This window comes from Leishmania mexicana, chromosome 20 (assembly GCF_000234665.1).
Source record: "Leishmania mexicana MHOM/GT/2001/U1103 complete genome, chromosome 20".
NCBI lineage: Eukaryota > Euglenozoa > Kinetoplastea > Trypanosomatida > Trypanosomatidae > Leishmania > Leishmania mexicana.
In genome coordinates this window covers 1,265,009-1,278,263 of record NC_018324.1, presented here as the reverse complement: position 1 = coordinate 1,278,263, position 13,255 = coordinate 1,265,009, and the positions used below count along the sequence as shown (strand labels likewise).

Below are 13,255 nucleotides of genomic sequence, written 5' to 3'. Positions count from 1 at the left end.
TGTACTTGAAGCCGTCTCTGCCACTCATCCACCCCTCACCGCACCCATACCGACTACTCACCCATTTAATTTTAGCTGTGCTGCTTCGGCTGCCCTCACACAAGCACGCACATACTCATGCATCAATGCACGTTGGCCTAGCATGCATTAGACGTGATCTTCTCTCTTCTTTCCAGTGATAGATCCCCTCTCTCACGCTACGTTCCCCTACCCGTCCTTCCTGGTCTCTACCTAAATCGACCCTGTATCACTTTCCCCGCGATGTGTGGCTGTATGGGTGGCGCACACCTTGCTTTATGCTTTTTATTTTCCTTGTAGCGTGTATGCACTCTTGACCTCGCTGACGGCGCCATCTCCATTGACGTCCGTCTCTTGGACCTCTGCATATTTTTTTGTGCGCATGTATTGAAAGCGTGGATGTGCGTAATGGGCATACCTCACCCCCCTTTCCCTCCCTTTCACTCCCCCACCCTCCCCCCGTGTCTCCCCTGTTCTCTCTGTGTGTGTATATATGTGTGTATGTGTGGCTCCGGGGTAGAGCTCGCTCGTTTATTTATTTTTGTTGCCGTCTTCTCGTTCTGAAGGAGGGAGGGGGGAGGCGCTACTGTCTCGACATCACAGACTCACCTCACCCCAGTCCCAGCCCCAGCCCCAGCCCCTGCTAAGCGCGTTTCAGCACTTCTGAAAGAAACCATTGCGTGTATTCCTTTTCTCCCTCCCCCGCCCCCCGCCCCCCGCCCCTCTCTCTGTGTGTGCGTGCGTGCGTGCGAGTGGATCAGGTGCTTCCTTTTTGCCGCGTAAGTAAGTCACCTTAAACGTCTCTTGACCCGAGCGCCGCAGCTACTCGTCTCTCCCCCCTCTGGTGCGTGCGGGTGTGTCTTGACCAACGACAAAGACAAGGACGATTGGAAACCTCCAACTAAAATTACAAGAAAATCAATGTTCTCTAAAGGCATCCCGTTCGCGACGCGTGAAGAGGACACCCCCGACGACGTGCCTCGCGTACCCCTCCACCGCTGCGAAGGCAGGCGCGTTGCCGCAGCCAACGCATTGGCAGCGCCGTTTATGCGCACATCGGGCAACGGGTGGGTGACTGATGTGGTGGTGTGTGGCGGTATCAGCGACCGCGAGATGGAGGATGTCCAGGCCGGCCCGCTCGAACGCGATGACAAGCAGATTGCGGCGGCAGCAAAGGCTACCAACAGCACCGCGGTGCGTCGGCGCAGGATGGGCGAAGTGTACCCGATCATGAAGAACACAATCTACTCCGATGAGGAGTGCGAGGAGGTGGTGGTGCTCACCTCGTGGGACTGCGGCATGCGGTTCATCCGCTACATCAGCGGCCTCTTCCAGTATTTTGTGCGCAACCCCAAGGCGATGGGGTTCTTCATCACCACGGCGATTATTCTCCTCTTTTTCAAGTACGCGCAGCAGGTTGTTGTGAAGGCGGTGAACGCCGCCGTGCGCGCGCATCCCGGGCTAGAGCCGACCGATACCATCCGCAGCGCCGTCACGTCCTTCACGGAGGAGCTGCGCGCTCTTGAGCGCGCTGCGCAGACCATCGGTTGGGCCTACATGCGAGATTCGGTGAAAGGGTATGACATCGGCACTGCTGCTGGCACCACTTTTTCTTCGCTCGTCAGAAACTTCCAGTTGAGCTTCATAGCCAACATGAAGACCTACGTCGTGTACACTTTTCCCGCGGCAGCCTCGACGGCCTTGACGAGTAGGCGCTGGGGTCAGATCGGTTGTGCCTCCAATGAAACCAACAGCTCCATATGCTTCTACGTGTCCAACGACAGCACGGTGCGGCAGTGGGACACGGTCTCAAACACCGGCGACGGCGGCCCCTTGGTGAGTAGAGCATACATCGAGCAGTGCATGCCTGACCTGCTCTCAGTAGCGACAGCGGCCACCAAGGGAAGCGCTCTGGCCACATCGGGTGTGTGGACTCGGCCGTACATGGCATGCAACATCTTTCCGCAAAAGACTGTGCGCACGATCAGCTACCTTCTACCCATTGCCTTCAATGCTGAGGGCTACGCGACCGTTATGGCCGGCATAGATGTAAGCTTGGAGCTGTTGATGGAGATCGTGAACGCGATGGCCACACCAAACATTGAGCTCGTCGTCGTGGACAACCGCCACAACGCCAGCAGAGGCGGGCAGTTCGTGTACGACTCCTTCGACAAGTCGATCTTTTGGACGACCCCGTACGGTGTGCTCGATGCCCCGGTCGGTCGCATCAGGGACTTGGCTGAATCCGTTTGGAGTGAGCACGGCGGCACCTTGGCGGTAAATGGGTCCTTCTACCAGAACGGACTCATCTATCAGTCGCTCACGATGATGTCGCACTGGACCCTGATTGCCAGCTCACCGCTAGTTCTCTCGGTAGCGGAGGTGGCTGCCACGCTGGGTGTCATCGTGAAGGAGAGCAAAGGCATCGCGACTGTCGCGTCAGGTCTCTACCAGGACTGTGAGTCAGCCGCCAATATGCAGCAGAACAGCGTAACGGTGGAGGCGCTTGGTGAGATGGAGCAGGCCTTCGGCACGCACCTACACTCCTTGTACACATCTTACACCCTTGCTGGCACCACGAAGCAAAGAAGCAGCAGTGCGAGCGCCGTGAGCGAGTCCTCGAAAAACTCCAACGCGGACAGCGAAAGCGTAACCCACGTGTTGCCGTACTCGTCCACGTGGGCACGGTCATCAGCGGTGTCCTCCGCTGCAAAAGCCACCCTCGCGACTCCTGCGGCGTCGACCAGGAGAGGCGGGAGCGGGATGGAGATGCTCGTGCTGCAGGCGGCGACGGGGCGTCTCCCTGTAGACAGCCTTGGTATTAGTGCCGCCTGGCGCACTAGCAGCGGCGGCTCCGCAGCAAAAGACGAGCGTGTGTGGGGCGTGTGCGGGTGCACCTTCACGTCCGTCACAAACAAGACGTGCTTCTTTACGGACTCGAGCCAGACGGAGATCCTCTTCGAGGGTTCGGTGTTCAATGCCTCCGCCAAGGACAAAATTGAGATGAGCCCATCAAGCGCCTCTTTCTATGGTCTCTTCACAAGTCAGCACATCGACAGCACCACGACCACTACCGGGTTCTGGACAAAGCCGTACCTCCGCAGCAGCGCCAGCGGAAACGCGTCTGTCGCTGTGAGCTACGTGCACCCCAGCGAGCACGACAGAAACGGCTACGTGATGCGCGCGACCATTATCGAGATAAACGCAGCGTGGATGGCGTACACCCTAAAGGCGAATCAGCATAACGGGACGACGGCACTGTACCTGATCGACCGGCGCGGCGCAGGCACTTTCCTGGCATCCAGCACCGCCGTGCAGGTGACGGATGCGGTGTACACCGCGCTGAAGACGCCACACCAGGAGTTCAACCGGATCGCGAGCGCAGTGTACAGCACCGCCGGCAATACCTGGGAGCGGTCGCTGTCGTTCCACATGGAGACCACCTTGGTGAACTACCAGGTAGTGGAGGGTCAATGGGGTATCGTCGAGGTTATACCAGGGGATGTAGCGCTCCAGCGCTACCTACCCACTCCGGCGGTGACCAGCGCCACGGACGCGCTGCGCCTGCTGCCACCCGGGGAGACGGTGCAGCTATTCCTCTACCTTGGCAGCATTCTCTTCTTCTTCTTCCTGAACCTGCTTATTTTGGGGTGCAGCCATCTGGGTCGACAGTGAGACTGCTGCCGCTGCTAGATGACCAGGGACGAGTAAAGCTGCCAGCAGGGCCCAGACGTCACGCCCCCCAGGTACTCGTGTGCGTGCGCAATCCTCTTTTTGCTCTGGGTGCTGCGTACCTCACCTAGTGGATGAGAGGCGGCGGGGGGGGGGCAGCGGTGCAGCGTGGACGTACGTTCCAACCGGCCCACCCACCCCACCCCGCCTCTCTCTTTATGGCTCTCTTTGCTTCACACCTTCCCCTTCTCAGGTATGCCTCTTTTCGATTGGTGCGTATTTCCTGCCGTCATTTTTCTTTTTCTATTTTTTTTGTTCCCCCCCCCTGCCTCCGTGACCTGGGTGGTGCTATGAAGTGTTGTTCTTGCGCATGCTTGTCGACGAGTTGCCTGACTGCTTGTCATTCCCTTACTCCTCTTCCCCAATCTGTGGCGAGAGCCGACGCGCCTCCGTTACCATTGGGGAGAGGGGTGCAGGAGCGACACAAGAAGTGCGAACAACACGTATCCTATGAGAAAAAAAGAGAAGAAAAACGATAAAGCGCCTCGGCACAAGCAGATCCCTGTTCTCTGATGCAGCGCGGGGTGCGGCACTGGATGATATCCTTCAAGCCTGCCCATGTGCATGCTTTCGAACCCCCTCCCTCCTTTTTTGACCGACACTATCGAGCACGTATACATACATCAGTTTAGCGATCTCTATTTTCGAAATTGCTCATGCTCCAGTCCATCTTCTCTATGTAAGGCGTACCGCCCAGGTGATGGGAGATAGCGGAAGAGCCGTATGGGGATGTTTTTCGAGTCCTGGCGGGTGGGGCGGACGCTCGTGCCTGCTGCCCTGCCACCCTTCACCCACCCCACCTCTGGCACCGCGACTCTTATCGCCTCTCTCCCTCCATTCAGCATCCGTGTCCGGCACGCGTTGATTTGGGATGTCTTTTCCGCCATGGACTCAGCATAACACACATGCATGTGTACATGCCAACGATTCCTCGGCCTCTCCTCCGCCCTCCCTCCCTCCTTTTCAAGGTCGCAGCACGCACGCGGAGCGACGAAGCAAACACGAGCACAGTGGTGAAAACCATGGACAGTCTCTACTTCATTGGCAAGGCGCAGTTTCACCAGCTCGCCACACACATCTCTCTCTACCACGAGGACATGTCCGCTGGCTACAAGCACCTCAGCACAGATGCCGTGATGGCGGTGGGGCTGAAGCCGCACAAGTTCACTTACTGGAATGTGCCCATGATGAGCGGGTACCTCGGCAAAACGGTGCCGCTCGACATCCATGGCGGGTACGTGATGATCGACGAGGAGAAGGTAATGCCGATGGCGACGAGCTATGGCATGCTGCGCTACGCTCTTCTGACCAGTGCCGTGCGCGCCAAGGAGGGCGGGCGATGGCGGTACGACTTTATGACCATGAACAGCACCCTCGCCATCGGCACCGCTGCCGGGTTCGGTCTTTTGTCATTCGGCCGCAAGCGCATTGGCTGGATGCGGCGTCACCCGGTCGGTTCTGTCATGGCGAGCTTTGTCGCCTGCCTTACCACCACAGTAATTGCGCGCCAGGGCATCAAGGCCCTGGGCATCGGCATTGTTCAGGCACAGAATAGTCACAAGAGGGCGCTCAATTGCCTGCACTGCGTCGACTGTCTCGAAGACGTTAATACGTACACGCTAAAGCAGATCGAGGAACTGAAGGCACAGCAAATCCCGCAGCAGGCAGGCATGCCACCGCCGCCGGAGGAGTATGTGCGACGCTTCAAGAAAGGTGTAGAGATGCAGTGCAGACTGCTCGAGACCGACATGGAAGAGGTGCGCCTCATCCGCAAGTGGGCTGGAGCGTCGCTCTGTGACGTCCATCAGCACCTCCGCGACGACCCGATGGGCTACACGGAGCCGCACGGACTCGTACTTCTCGCTTCCGACCGCGCACGCGCAGCTGAGCGACCCCCGCTGGCGCCAAAGCCCGACGACGACAAGGGAATAAGACCTGCAAAGAACTAGTGCCTGCCCTCATGTCTGCCTGCGTGCACATTTGTGTGAGAGGAGGAATCGACTAGGAGGAGTGAGTGACGCGCGTGGCGGAGGAGCCCCTGCCTACGTCACCTCCGCTGATGGAGGTGGTTGCTTCACATACGGAAACACGCACAGAGGTGCGATGGTGACTCCCTCATGCTTCTCGCCAGAGGATCAGGCGTGCCAGAGGCGAAGGGTTGCAGAGGCTCTTAAGCGTGCGCGGGCTCATGTATGGGTAGGCCAGAGATGGAAGGGAGGCATGCTGGGACGAGTGCTCCTTGTCTGTCAACGCACTCCGCAAAGTCGCACGTGTTCTGCTGATCTTTTCTGCAGTCATGTGACAGCGGACCATCAGTGCACTCTCCCCCCCCCACGAAAAACTAACAATATCCTTCTTGGATGCTCTTCTCGAGGCGATTGCTGCCGCACACGCACATCTGCTACTTGCACCCACCACTATCGCCCCCAAGCCGTTTACGGTGTCTTCCCCTTTGCCTGCCTCCACAAGGGCAACGACGCCACGCAGTGAGTACCCCTGCACATCCTCAGAGACATCAACGGCGTTGGCGCACTGTGCACCCGGCATTGCGGCCCTGTTCTTCCTCTCTCCTTTGTTGACGGTGGGGCATGAACAAGGCGTATGACATCATCGTGATCGGCTCCGGCGCTGCGGGCTGTGCGGCCGCGCGTGCCTGCGCTTTGCACCACCCTGCTGCCTCCATTGCCCTCATCGAGCAAGGCAGTCGCGCGGCTGTTCCGCAGGTGATGCGGGTACCACTAATGCAGCCCTACATCGCATCAGTGAGGAAGGCCAGGCCATTTCTACAGACGTTGGCATGTGCACCGGAGACAAACCTAGCCGACCGCTCTCTGCCGTTCACGCTTGGCCGCGGCCTCGGCGGCAGCTGGCTTTGCAACGACATGAAGTACATGCGCGGCACTCGCAAAGACTACGAAGGATGGGCTGACACCTCCTGGACCTACGACACGCTGCTACCGGTTTTCAGGAGCCTGGAGGCGAACTCACGCGGCGCTTCGCGCGACCACGGTGAGGACGGCCCCCTGCGCGTGACGGATACGCAGCGCAGCAATATCGACTCGGGCATGAATGTTCGGTTCTTCGAAGCCTGCGAGGCAGCGGGAGTGCCTGCGACGAGCGACTTCAACGCTGGCGAGGCAGACGGCTTCTCGGCCATGCAGTCCTACATCGACGGAGGCGCGCGCGTGCAGGCATTCGAGGCGTTGATTGAGGGCACGCAGCCCCGCATCCCAAATCTCGATCTGCTGGACGAGACTTGCGCTGAGCGCATCCACTGCACGGCTGGAAGGGTGCGCACCGTGGAGGTATCGCACCGCGGAGACAAAAGCCTACTAGAGGCCCGGCACGTCGTCGTGTGCGCTGGAACGCTGCGCAGTCCACTCTTGCTGCAGCGCAGCGGCATCGGTGCGAAAGGTAGCGTGCTGGACGCGCCGGCGGTCGGGCAGAACCTGATCACCACAAGCGCCGCCGATCTCGTCTTTCGCATCCGCAACTCATCCAACGTCTGCAGCAAGTCCATCAGCTGGTGCAACGCGTCGTATTTGTACCGGCAGTGGCGCGAGTACAAGGAGAACCGCACCGGCGTGTTCAGCGCTTTCGTCGAGGGTGCTGCCTACGTACGGTCGCAGCTGCAGCAAGACGCCCCGGATCTGTCCATTCTCTTCTTTCGCACTCCGCAGATGGGGATGGCACACTGGCTGATGGACGGCTTCACAATGCGGGTGACGCATCACTACCCGTCGAGTCGAGGCGAGGTGCTCTACAACGGCAGCAAGGGCACCACGTTCATTCGAAGCGGGATGCTCTCCACAAGGGAGGATGTGCTGGCCATGGATGAAGGGGTGCAATGGGTGGGCCTCCTGACTACGCGCGACGGCACGCTGCAGTCAGTCTACCACGTCGATGAGAAAGGACGGCATGTGAGCCCGTTCTGGTCCTACGGCGCGGCACTACACCACCCCCGCGACCGCCTCATCACACAACGCAGCACAGCCGCCTTCTTGGCGGAGCATGTGAAGAGCGGCGGAGATCTCTACGGCACCTGCGCCATGGGCACCGTGGTGGACAGCCAGCTGCGCGTGAATGGGATTGACGGGCTGTTTGTCGCAGACAGTAGCGTTGTGCCGGTGCCCACGGTGGCGAGCAGCAGCACGCTTGGCAGTGCCATCGGTGCCCGCGTCGCTTCCTTCATTCACTGAGGGATGGCGGCATACAGCGGCTACTGCACTACCGTGCCTGCACTCTCTCTCCACTCAAACTAGCGTGCATATCTACTCTTTGGTGCTGCAGTGGTGGAAGCTGCGGCTGTGTCGAGACCATCGCTTTCAACTCCCCATGTTTGCGCACGCATGGGTGGCGTTTGCGTGTGTTTCACAGACGCGTTATTCGCTTCCTACATGTGGTGCTGTCGTCGTGATCTTTCCTGAGTCGTGCGACCTCCAGTGACGGCTCCCTCACCGACACATCATAATGCGGAGGACAGAGAAACAAACGGGGGTAGAGAGGGAGAGAGCCTCCATCACAGCTAAAGGAGGAATGCTGAAGAAGCTGATTTAGAGCGCGCGTACGTGAAGCAGGGGTCCCCGACTGCGTTGCCGCACTCAACCCCAAATCGTCCAGCGCCTGCGTGCATCCCATACTCGAGGCCGCGCTGGTGTTTGAGGCATCCCTGATGCGCTCACCCTTCCCCCAAACTGATATCTCTCTCGCCGCCGCTGTCCCCTTCCTCTTACTCTCCCTTGGCCTTGTTCATTTTTTCTTTGCTTGGCTGCGGAAGCATGTCTCCTGCGACTCGGCATGGGCATGTAATCCCGCAACAACGCCCTAACACGCGGAAAACAAAAGCGACGAACAGGCAAGACGTTGATTAGGGCTGACGCTGCTAAGAAGAGCCACCGTAACGCATTTCTTTCCACCCTCGCACTTGTTTCGTCACGCACACAATTTACCCTCCCCCCTCCACCTTTATCCGCTGTGCGAGTGTGTGGCACATTCCTTGCGCAAATACTTGCTTGCGCGCACTCCCGCACACGGTACCCTCTAAAGCAATCATAGACGCACACACTACGGCGCTCTCCGCCCACAACGCCTCCTCCAGCCCTCCGTGTCCCCTCCCAAATCCTTGCGGAAAAATAAAGGGTGAAGCTGTTTTTCTCGTGTACTATTTTTTTTTACTGTGTCTGTGCCGTTGCTGCTGCGTGCTTGTTATTCAAGCGGCGGCTCTCTCGTGCCTGTGGCGCTGTAGCTTACACACACACACGCATACATACACGCACATATACATACATACATGTATATGCATACATACATACAGCAATTCGAGCACGTTGACGGGTTTCTCCTTTTCTTTGGTGTTTCCCTGCGTGCACAGCGGCATAGATAGATCAATATACATATTTCTTTTTCTGTTTGTTTGGTAGGTCAAGTGCGAGTGTGCGCGTGCGCGCATTGTGACACTGGAAGACGCGGGGGTTGCTTGTCTTATCTTAGTGTGGTGGCAACGTGTTGTCGGAGTCACCGTTGTCGGGCTCTTCCTCCCACGCCCCGTCGCCTGCTTAGCTCCGCTGTTGCTTCGCGTCCCTCTTTCGCTTTTTCTAGGTGTTTGTGTGCTTTTTTTTTATCGTTGCTCGTCTTCCCTTTTGTGGCGCTCTCTGCCGCCGTGACGAGGGAAATCGGGAAACGAAGAAAGAGCATCTCTCCCTCTCCCTCTCCCTCTCTTGATTGCCAAGCATCATTGGGTGCGCACCAACGCACTCCCTGGCACACAGAGACATACGAAGCGGTGCCGTGCACTAGAGTGGAGCATCGACAGTTCCATAGTCGAGCGCCTTCTACCCGTCTTTGCTTTTCCAGCTGTTTCAACTGCTCACCCTACTCTCTCCGCTTCGTCATGGCATCGTACGCCGAGCTCCTGCAGACATGTGCGGAGTTCCAGGAGAACTTCTCCACTTTGACTGGCAAGTACAACGCGCTCTCGCTGGAGCTCAAGAACACCAAGGCAGTATGCGAACGCAAGCAGCGGCAGCTGGACGAGGTGGCGGCGCGCGAGGAACAGCAGCGCAAAGAGATCTTAGAGCTGAAGAAAGAGGCGAGCGACGCGGCAGGGTTTCGAGAGCGGCACCACGCTGCCACCATCGCAATGGAGCACCTCAAGTCCCAAGTCGCCAGTGCGCATCAGAGCGCACTAGATGCGTCGCTGGAGCATGAACAAGAGGTGCAACAGCTAAAGCAGCAGCTGGAGGACATGATCAAGCGTGTCGAGACGGCGGCGGACGGGCAACGGTTGCGCGAAGCGCGGAGGCAAACGCTGGAGCTGGAGGAGCGGTGCGCCACCATGCATGCACAGCTGCTGGAGGATCGGGAGCGGCACAGCCAGCAGCTGATGACAGCTCACAACGCACTACGCGAGCAGCAGAGCCGCAACCTCGAATTGGAGCAGCGTTGCCGCGCCATGGAAGCGGACGTGGCCGAAATGCGAGCGGCAGTGCGGCGTTCGACCGAGCTGCAGAACGAAGCGGCTCTACTCAAGGAGCGCTACTCGACGGCGGCCACGGTGGCGCAACACCAGGTCGAGGAGCTTCGTGCTGAAGCGGAAGAAGCGCGCCGCCGGCTCGCCCAGCTCAAAGCCGACCACCAGGCGCAGATGGCCCAGGTGGCGCAGGATGCAGCAGAGGTGCGGGAGGAGTTGCACGAGCGCGTTGCATCTCTCACAGCGGGCCTTGCCACGGCACAGAACAATCTGGCAGAGGAACGATCTCTTTACCGTAAGATGCAAGCGAGTGCAGAGGAGCAGGTGACGCAGGCGCGCAACGCATCAGTGGTGGAGGCGAGCGCGCTGCGTCGCGCGCAGGCCGCCCTCAAGGAGGAAAACACGCGGCTTCAATGGCGTCTCGAGAAAATGGATGACGAGCTACGCGAGGGCCAACAAGCTCTGCAGGCGCTGCAGGCGCGCCACGATAGCCTGGCGGCGAAGCTGCAGCAGTCTCAGAGTCAGCTGGATACCGCTGCCCAGCAAGAGGCGTGGCTGACCTGTGAGAGGCAGAGCATTGCCGATCAGCTTGCCGTCGCTCGACAGCAGCTAGATGCACTCAACAAGGCACTCATGAATCACGAGGAGGTAGCATTGCAGGTGCAACAGCTGACCATGCGCTTGGCGAACGCGACAGAGGAGGCGCAGAGTCACCGTCATGCTGCCCTGCTGTGCGAATCCCAGCTGCGTGATGTGGAGGAAGTCTCCGCTCTCAAGGTGAGAGAGCTGCGACGCGAACTGAAGGCGTACAAGAAGCAGTGCACCAACGAGGCGGCACGGGCAGACCGCCTTCGCCGAAAGCTGATGACTACACTGGTAGAAAAAGAAGCAGAGCTGTACCGTGTCTCGCGAGCCAGAGGGCGCACAATAACCCTTGAAGGTGAGCCGGCCACCATCCCCGCCAGCGGCACTGTACTCCACGATAGCGCCTACAGTGACGTTATTAGCATGCTGAGAAGCCAAAGCCAACAGGCAGAGGACCTGCACACTCGTCTCGTGCAGTTAGCCCGGTAACCAATGACACACAGTGTGTGCGTAACAGAAATTCCTCTCGTGTGCGCAAGCTCCTTTCCGTATATGTGTGTGTGTGTGTGTGTATGTGTGTGTGACTGTCCTCTGTGACTTTCAGGCGCCCATGTACGTATACGCGCTCCACATGTGTTTCTCCTTCTTTTTTTCTCTCCTCTCCGTTTCGAAGCCGAAAACAGAACCGACTCACCGACGAAGCGGCCGCTTCTCTTCTGCTTACTCGTCTCCTGCCTCTCGCCTTGAGGGACATGGCACGGGAATGCGCCTCTGTGCCGTCTGAGTGCTTCCTCGTAGGATTTGTCTGTGCGCCCTCTGTGTGAAGATGCGTCACCGACGCACGCACGCACGCACACACACACACACACGCCGCCAGCGACGGTATAGGGGGCACACGGTCTTACTCGAGCTCTCGTTTCCTCCTCCAACGACTCCGCCCCGCCTCCCCCACTCCCTCCCTCCTCATTTTCGCTCAAAGGAATTGCCGTGCACGTATACACTGCCATCATACCTCCTGCCCGCGCTTTACCCCGCCCCCCGACTTGCCCTTCATCAACTCGGTCTTTCCTTTCTTTGCTTTTGTCTCCTCTCACGACGCTTAGTCTGCACACACGCACACACGCCTGCGACTGTCCAGCGAGTCCACCCCCACCCCTCCCTCTCTCCAACAGCAAAACACGCTAAGGACTACAAGCTTATTCCCTTCCCTCTGGCATAATGACGGAGACGATCAAGTGGAAGAACGTCGCCATCCAAGACGAGGTGGTCCCCAAGCCGAGTGACATCAAGCTTCCCGATGACCTCGCGGAACTCATCTATATGGCCAAGTTGGCCGAGGAGGCAGAGCGCTTTGATGAAATGCTGCTCTGCATTCGCAAGTACGTGCGGCTGAACAGTGAGCTCGACACGGAGGAGCGTAACCTGCTGTCGGTGGCGTACAAGAACGTGATCACGCCGCGCCGCAACGCGTGGCGCGTCATTACCTCTATCGAGAGTCGGGAGAACGCCAAGGAGAACAGCGCCACACTGCCCTTCGTGGTGAACATGCGGAGGGAGTTAGAGGCGGAGCTCTCCCCGCTCTGCGACGACCTGCTCAGTCTTCTCGACACCTACCTCATCCCGGCCGCCCAGGGCGGCGAGGCGAAGGTCTTCTACCTCAAGATGAAGGGCGACTACCACCGCTACTACGCCGAGATCGACTCCGGTGATGGCCAGCGGCAGGCCGCCCTGAACGCCTACCAAAAGGCTACGGACGTCGCGAACTCTTCCCTCGCTCCGACGCACCCGATCCGCCTCGGTCTGGCGCTGAACTTCTCTGTGTTTTACTACGAAATCATGAAGGAGCACGAGAAGGGCTTCCAGCTGGCTCGTCAGGCTTACGACGAGGCCGTGACGGAGCTCGAGACGCTCGACGATGAGGCTTACCACGAGTCCAACACCATTGTGCGCCTCCTCCGCGAGAACCTCAATTTGTGGACGGATGACCAGCTGTAAGGTAGTGCACTGCTGTTTTCTGTCTGGAAGCACCAACAGCAAGAGGTGGCGATGGCGGTGTGGCATTAACCCTGTCCAAGTCGCGCTCTGGCTGTGGGAGTGATGATGCGTGCCGCCATGTTCGCTGCCTCGCTAGCAACGTGCACACATGCAACCACAGCCGTAACGCACCCACGCCCCTCTTTTCTTTCCTTCGGTATTTCTCTCTCGTCGCATCCCTCCACCCCCCTCCCCACCGTCTCCACGCCTCCGCACTTTGCTCTCTCGCCCTCTCTGTTCTCTCGACCGAAGCACGCGCGCCGGCCGAAACGCACAAAAGCACGCACGAATGCGGGGATCCCCAGGCGATGTCGTGCGCGCACGGAGCGACATAGAACTTCTCAACAGCACGCATGCACCTTTTTCTCTGGCTCCCTAGAAGCGCTGCCGACTCGTGTCTTAGAGCTGTGCCCCGTG

The 13,255-nt window shown here is 58.8% G+C and overlaps 5 protein-coding genes across 5 annotated transcripts; all 5 read left to right on the top strand.

Moving 5' to 3' along the window:
- Nucleotides 1–1,131: 1,131 nt before the first annotated feature.
- Nucleotides 1,132–3,693, top strand: LMXM_36_3240 (hypothetical protein, unknown function; the record flags this gene model as incomplete). Its single annotated transcript, XM_003874628.1, has 1 exon — nt 1,132–3,693. The coding sequence occupies one exon, from the start codon at nt 1,132–1,134 to the stop codon at nt 3,691–3,693; it is 2,562 nt and encodes an 853-aa protein (XP_003874677.1).
- A 1,079-nt stretch (nt 3,694–4,772) lies between these two features.
- Nucleotides 4,773–5,699, top strand: LMXM_36_3235 (conserved hypothetical protein; the record flags this gene model as incomplete). Its single annotated transcript, XM_003874627.1, has 1 exon — nt 4,773–5,699. One exon carries the CDS (start codon nt 4,773–4,775, stop codon nt 5,697–5,699), a length of 927 nt encoding a protein of 308 aa, XP_003874676.1.
- A 639-nt stretch (nt 5,700–6,338) lies between these two features.
- LMXM_36_3230 (putative oxidoreductase) lies at nt 6,339–7,949 on the top strand (the record flags this gene model as incomplete). Its single annotated transcript, XM_003874626.1, has 1 exon — nt 6,339–7,949. The coding sequence occupies one exon, from the start codon at nt 6,339–6,341 to the stop codon at nt 7,947–7,949; it is 1,611 nt and encodes a 536-aa protein (XP_003874675.1).
- Nucleotides 7,950–9,640: 1,691 nt separating this feature from the next.
- Nucleotides 9,641–11,293, top strand: LMXM_36_3220 (conserved hypothetical protein; the record flags this gene model as incomplete). The annotated part of the gene is made up of 1 exon (XM_003874625.1): nt 9,641–11,293. The coding sequence occupies one exon, from the start codon at nt 9,641–9,643 to the stop codon at nt 11,291–11,293; it is 1,653 nt and encodes a 550-aa protein (XP_003874674.1).
- A 729-nt stretch (nt 11,294–12,022) lies between these two features.
- On the top strand, nt 12,023–12,799 carry LMXM_36_3210 (14-3-3 protein-like protein; the record flags this gene model as incomplete). The annotated part of the gene is made up of 1 exon (XM_003874624.1): nt 12,023–12,799. One exon carries the CDS (start codon nt 12,023–12,025, stop codon nt 12,797–12,799), a length of 777 nt encoding a protein of 258 aa, XP_003874673.1.
- Nucleotides 12,800–13,255: the final 456 nt, after the last annotated feature.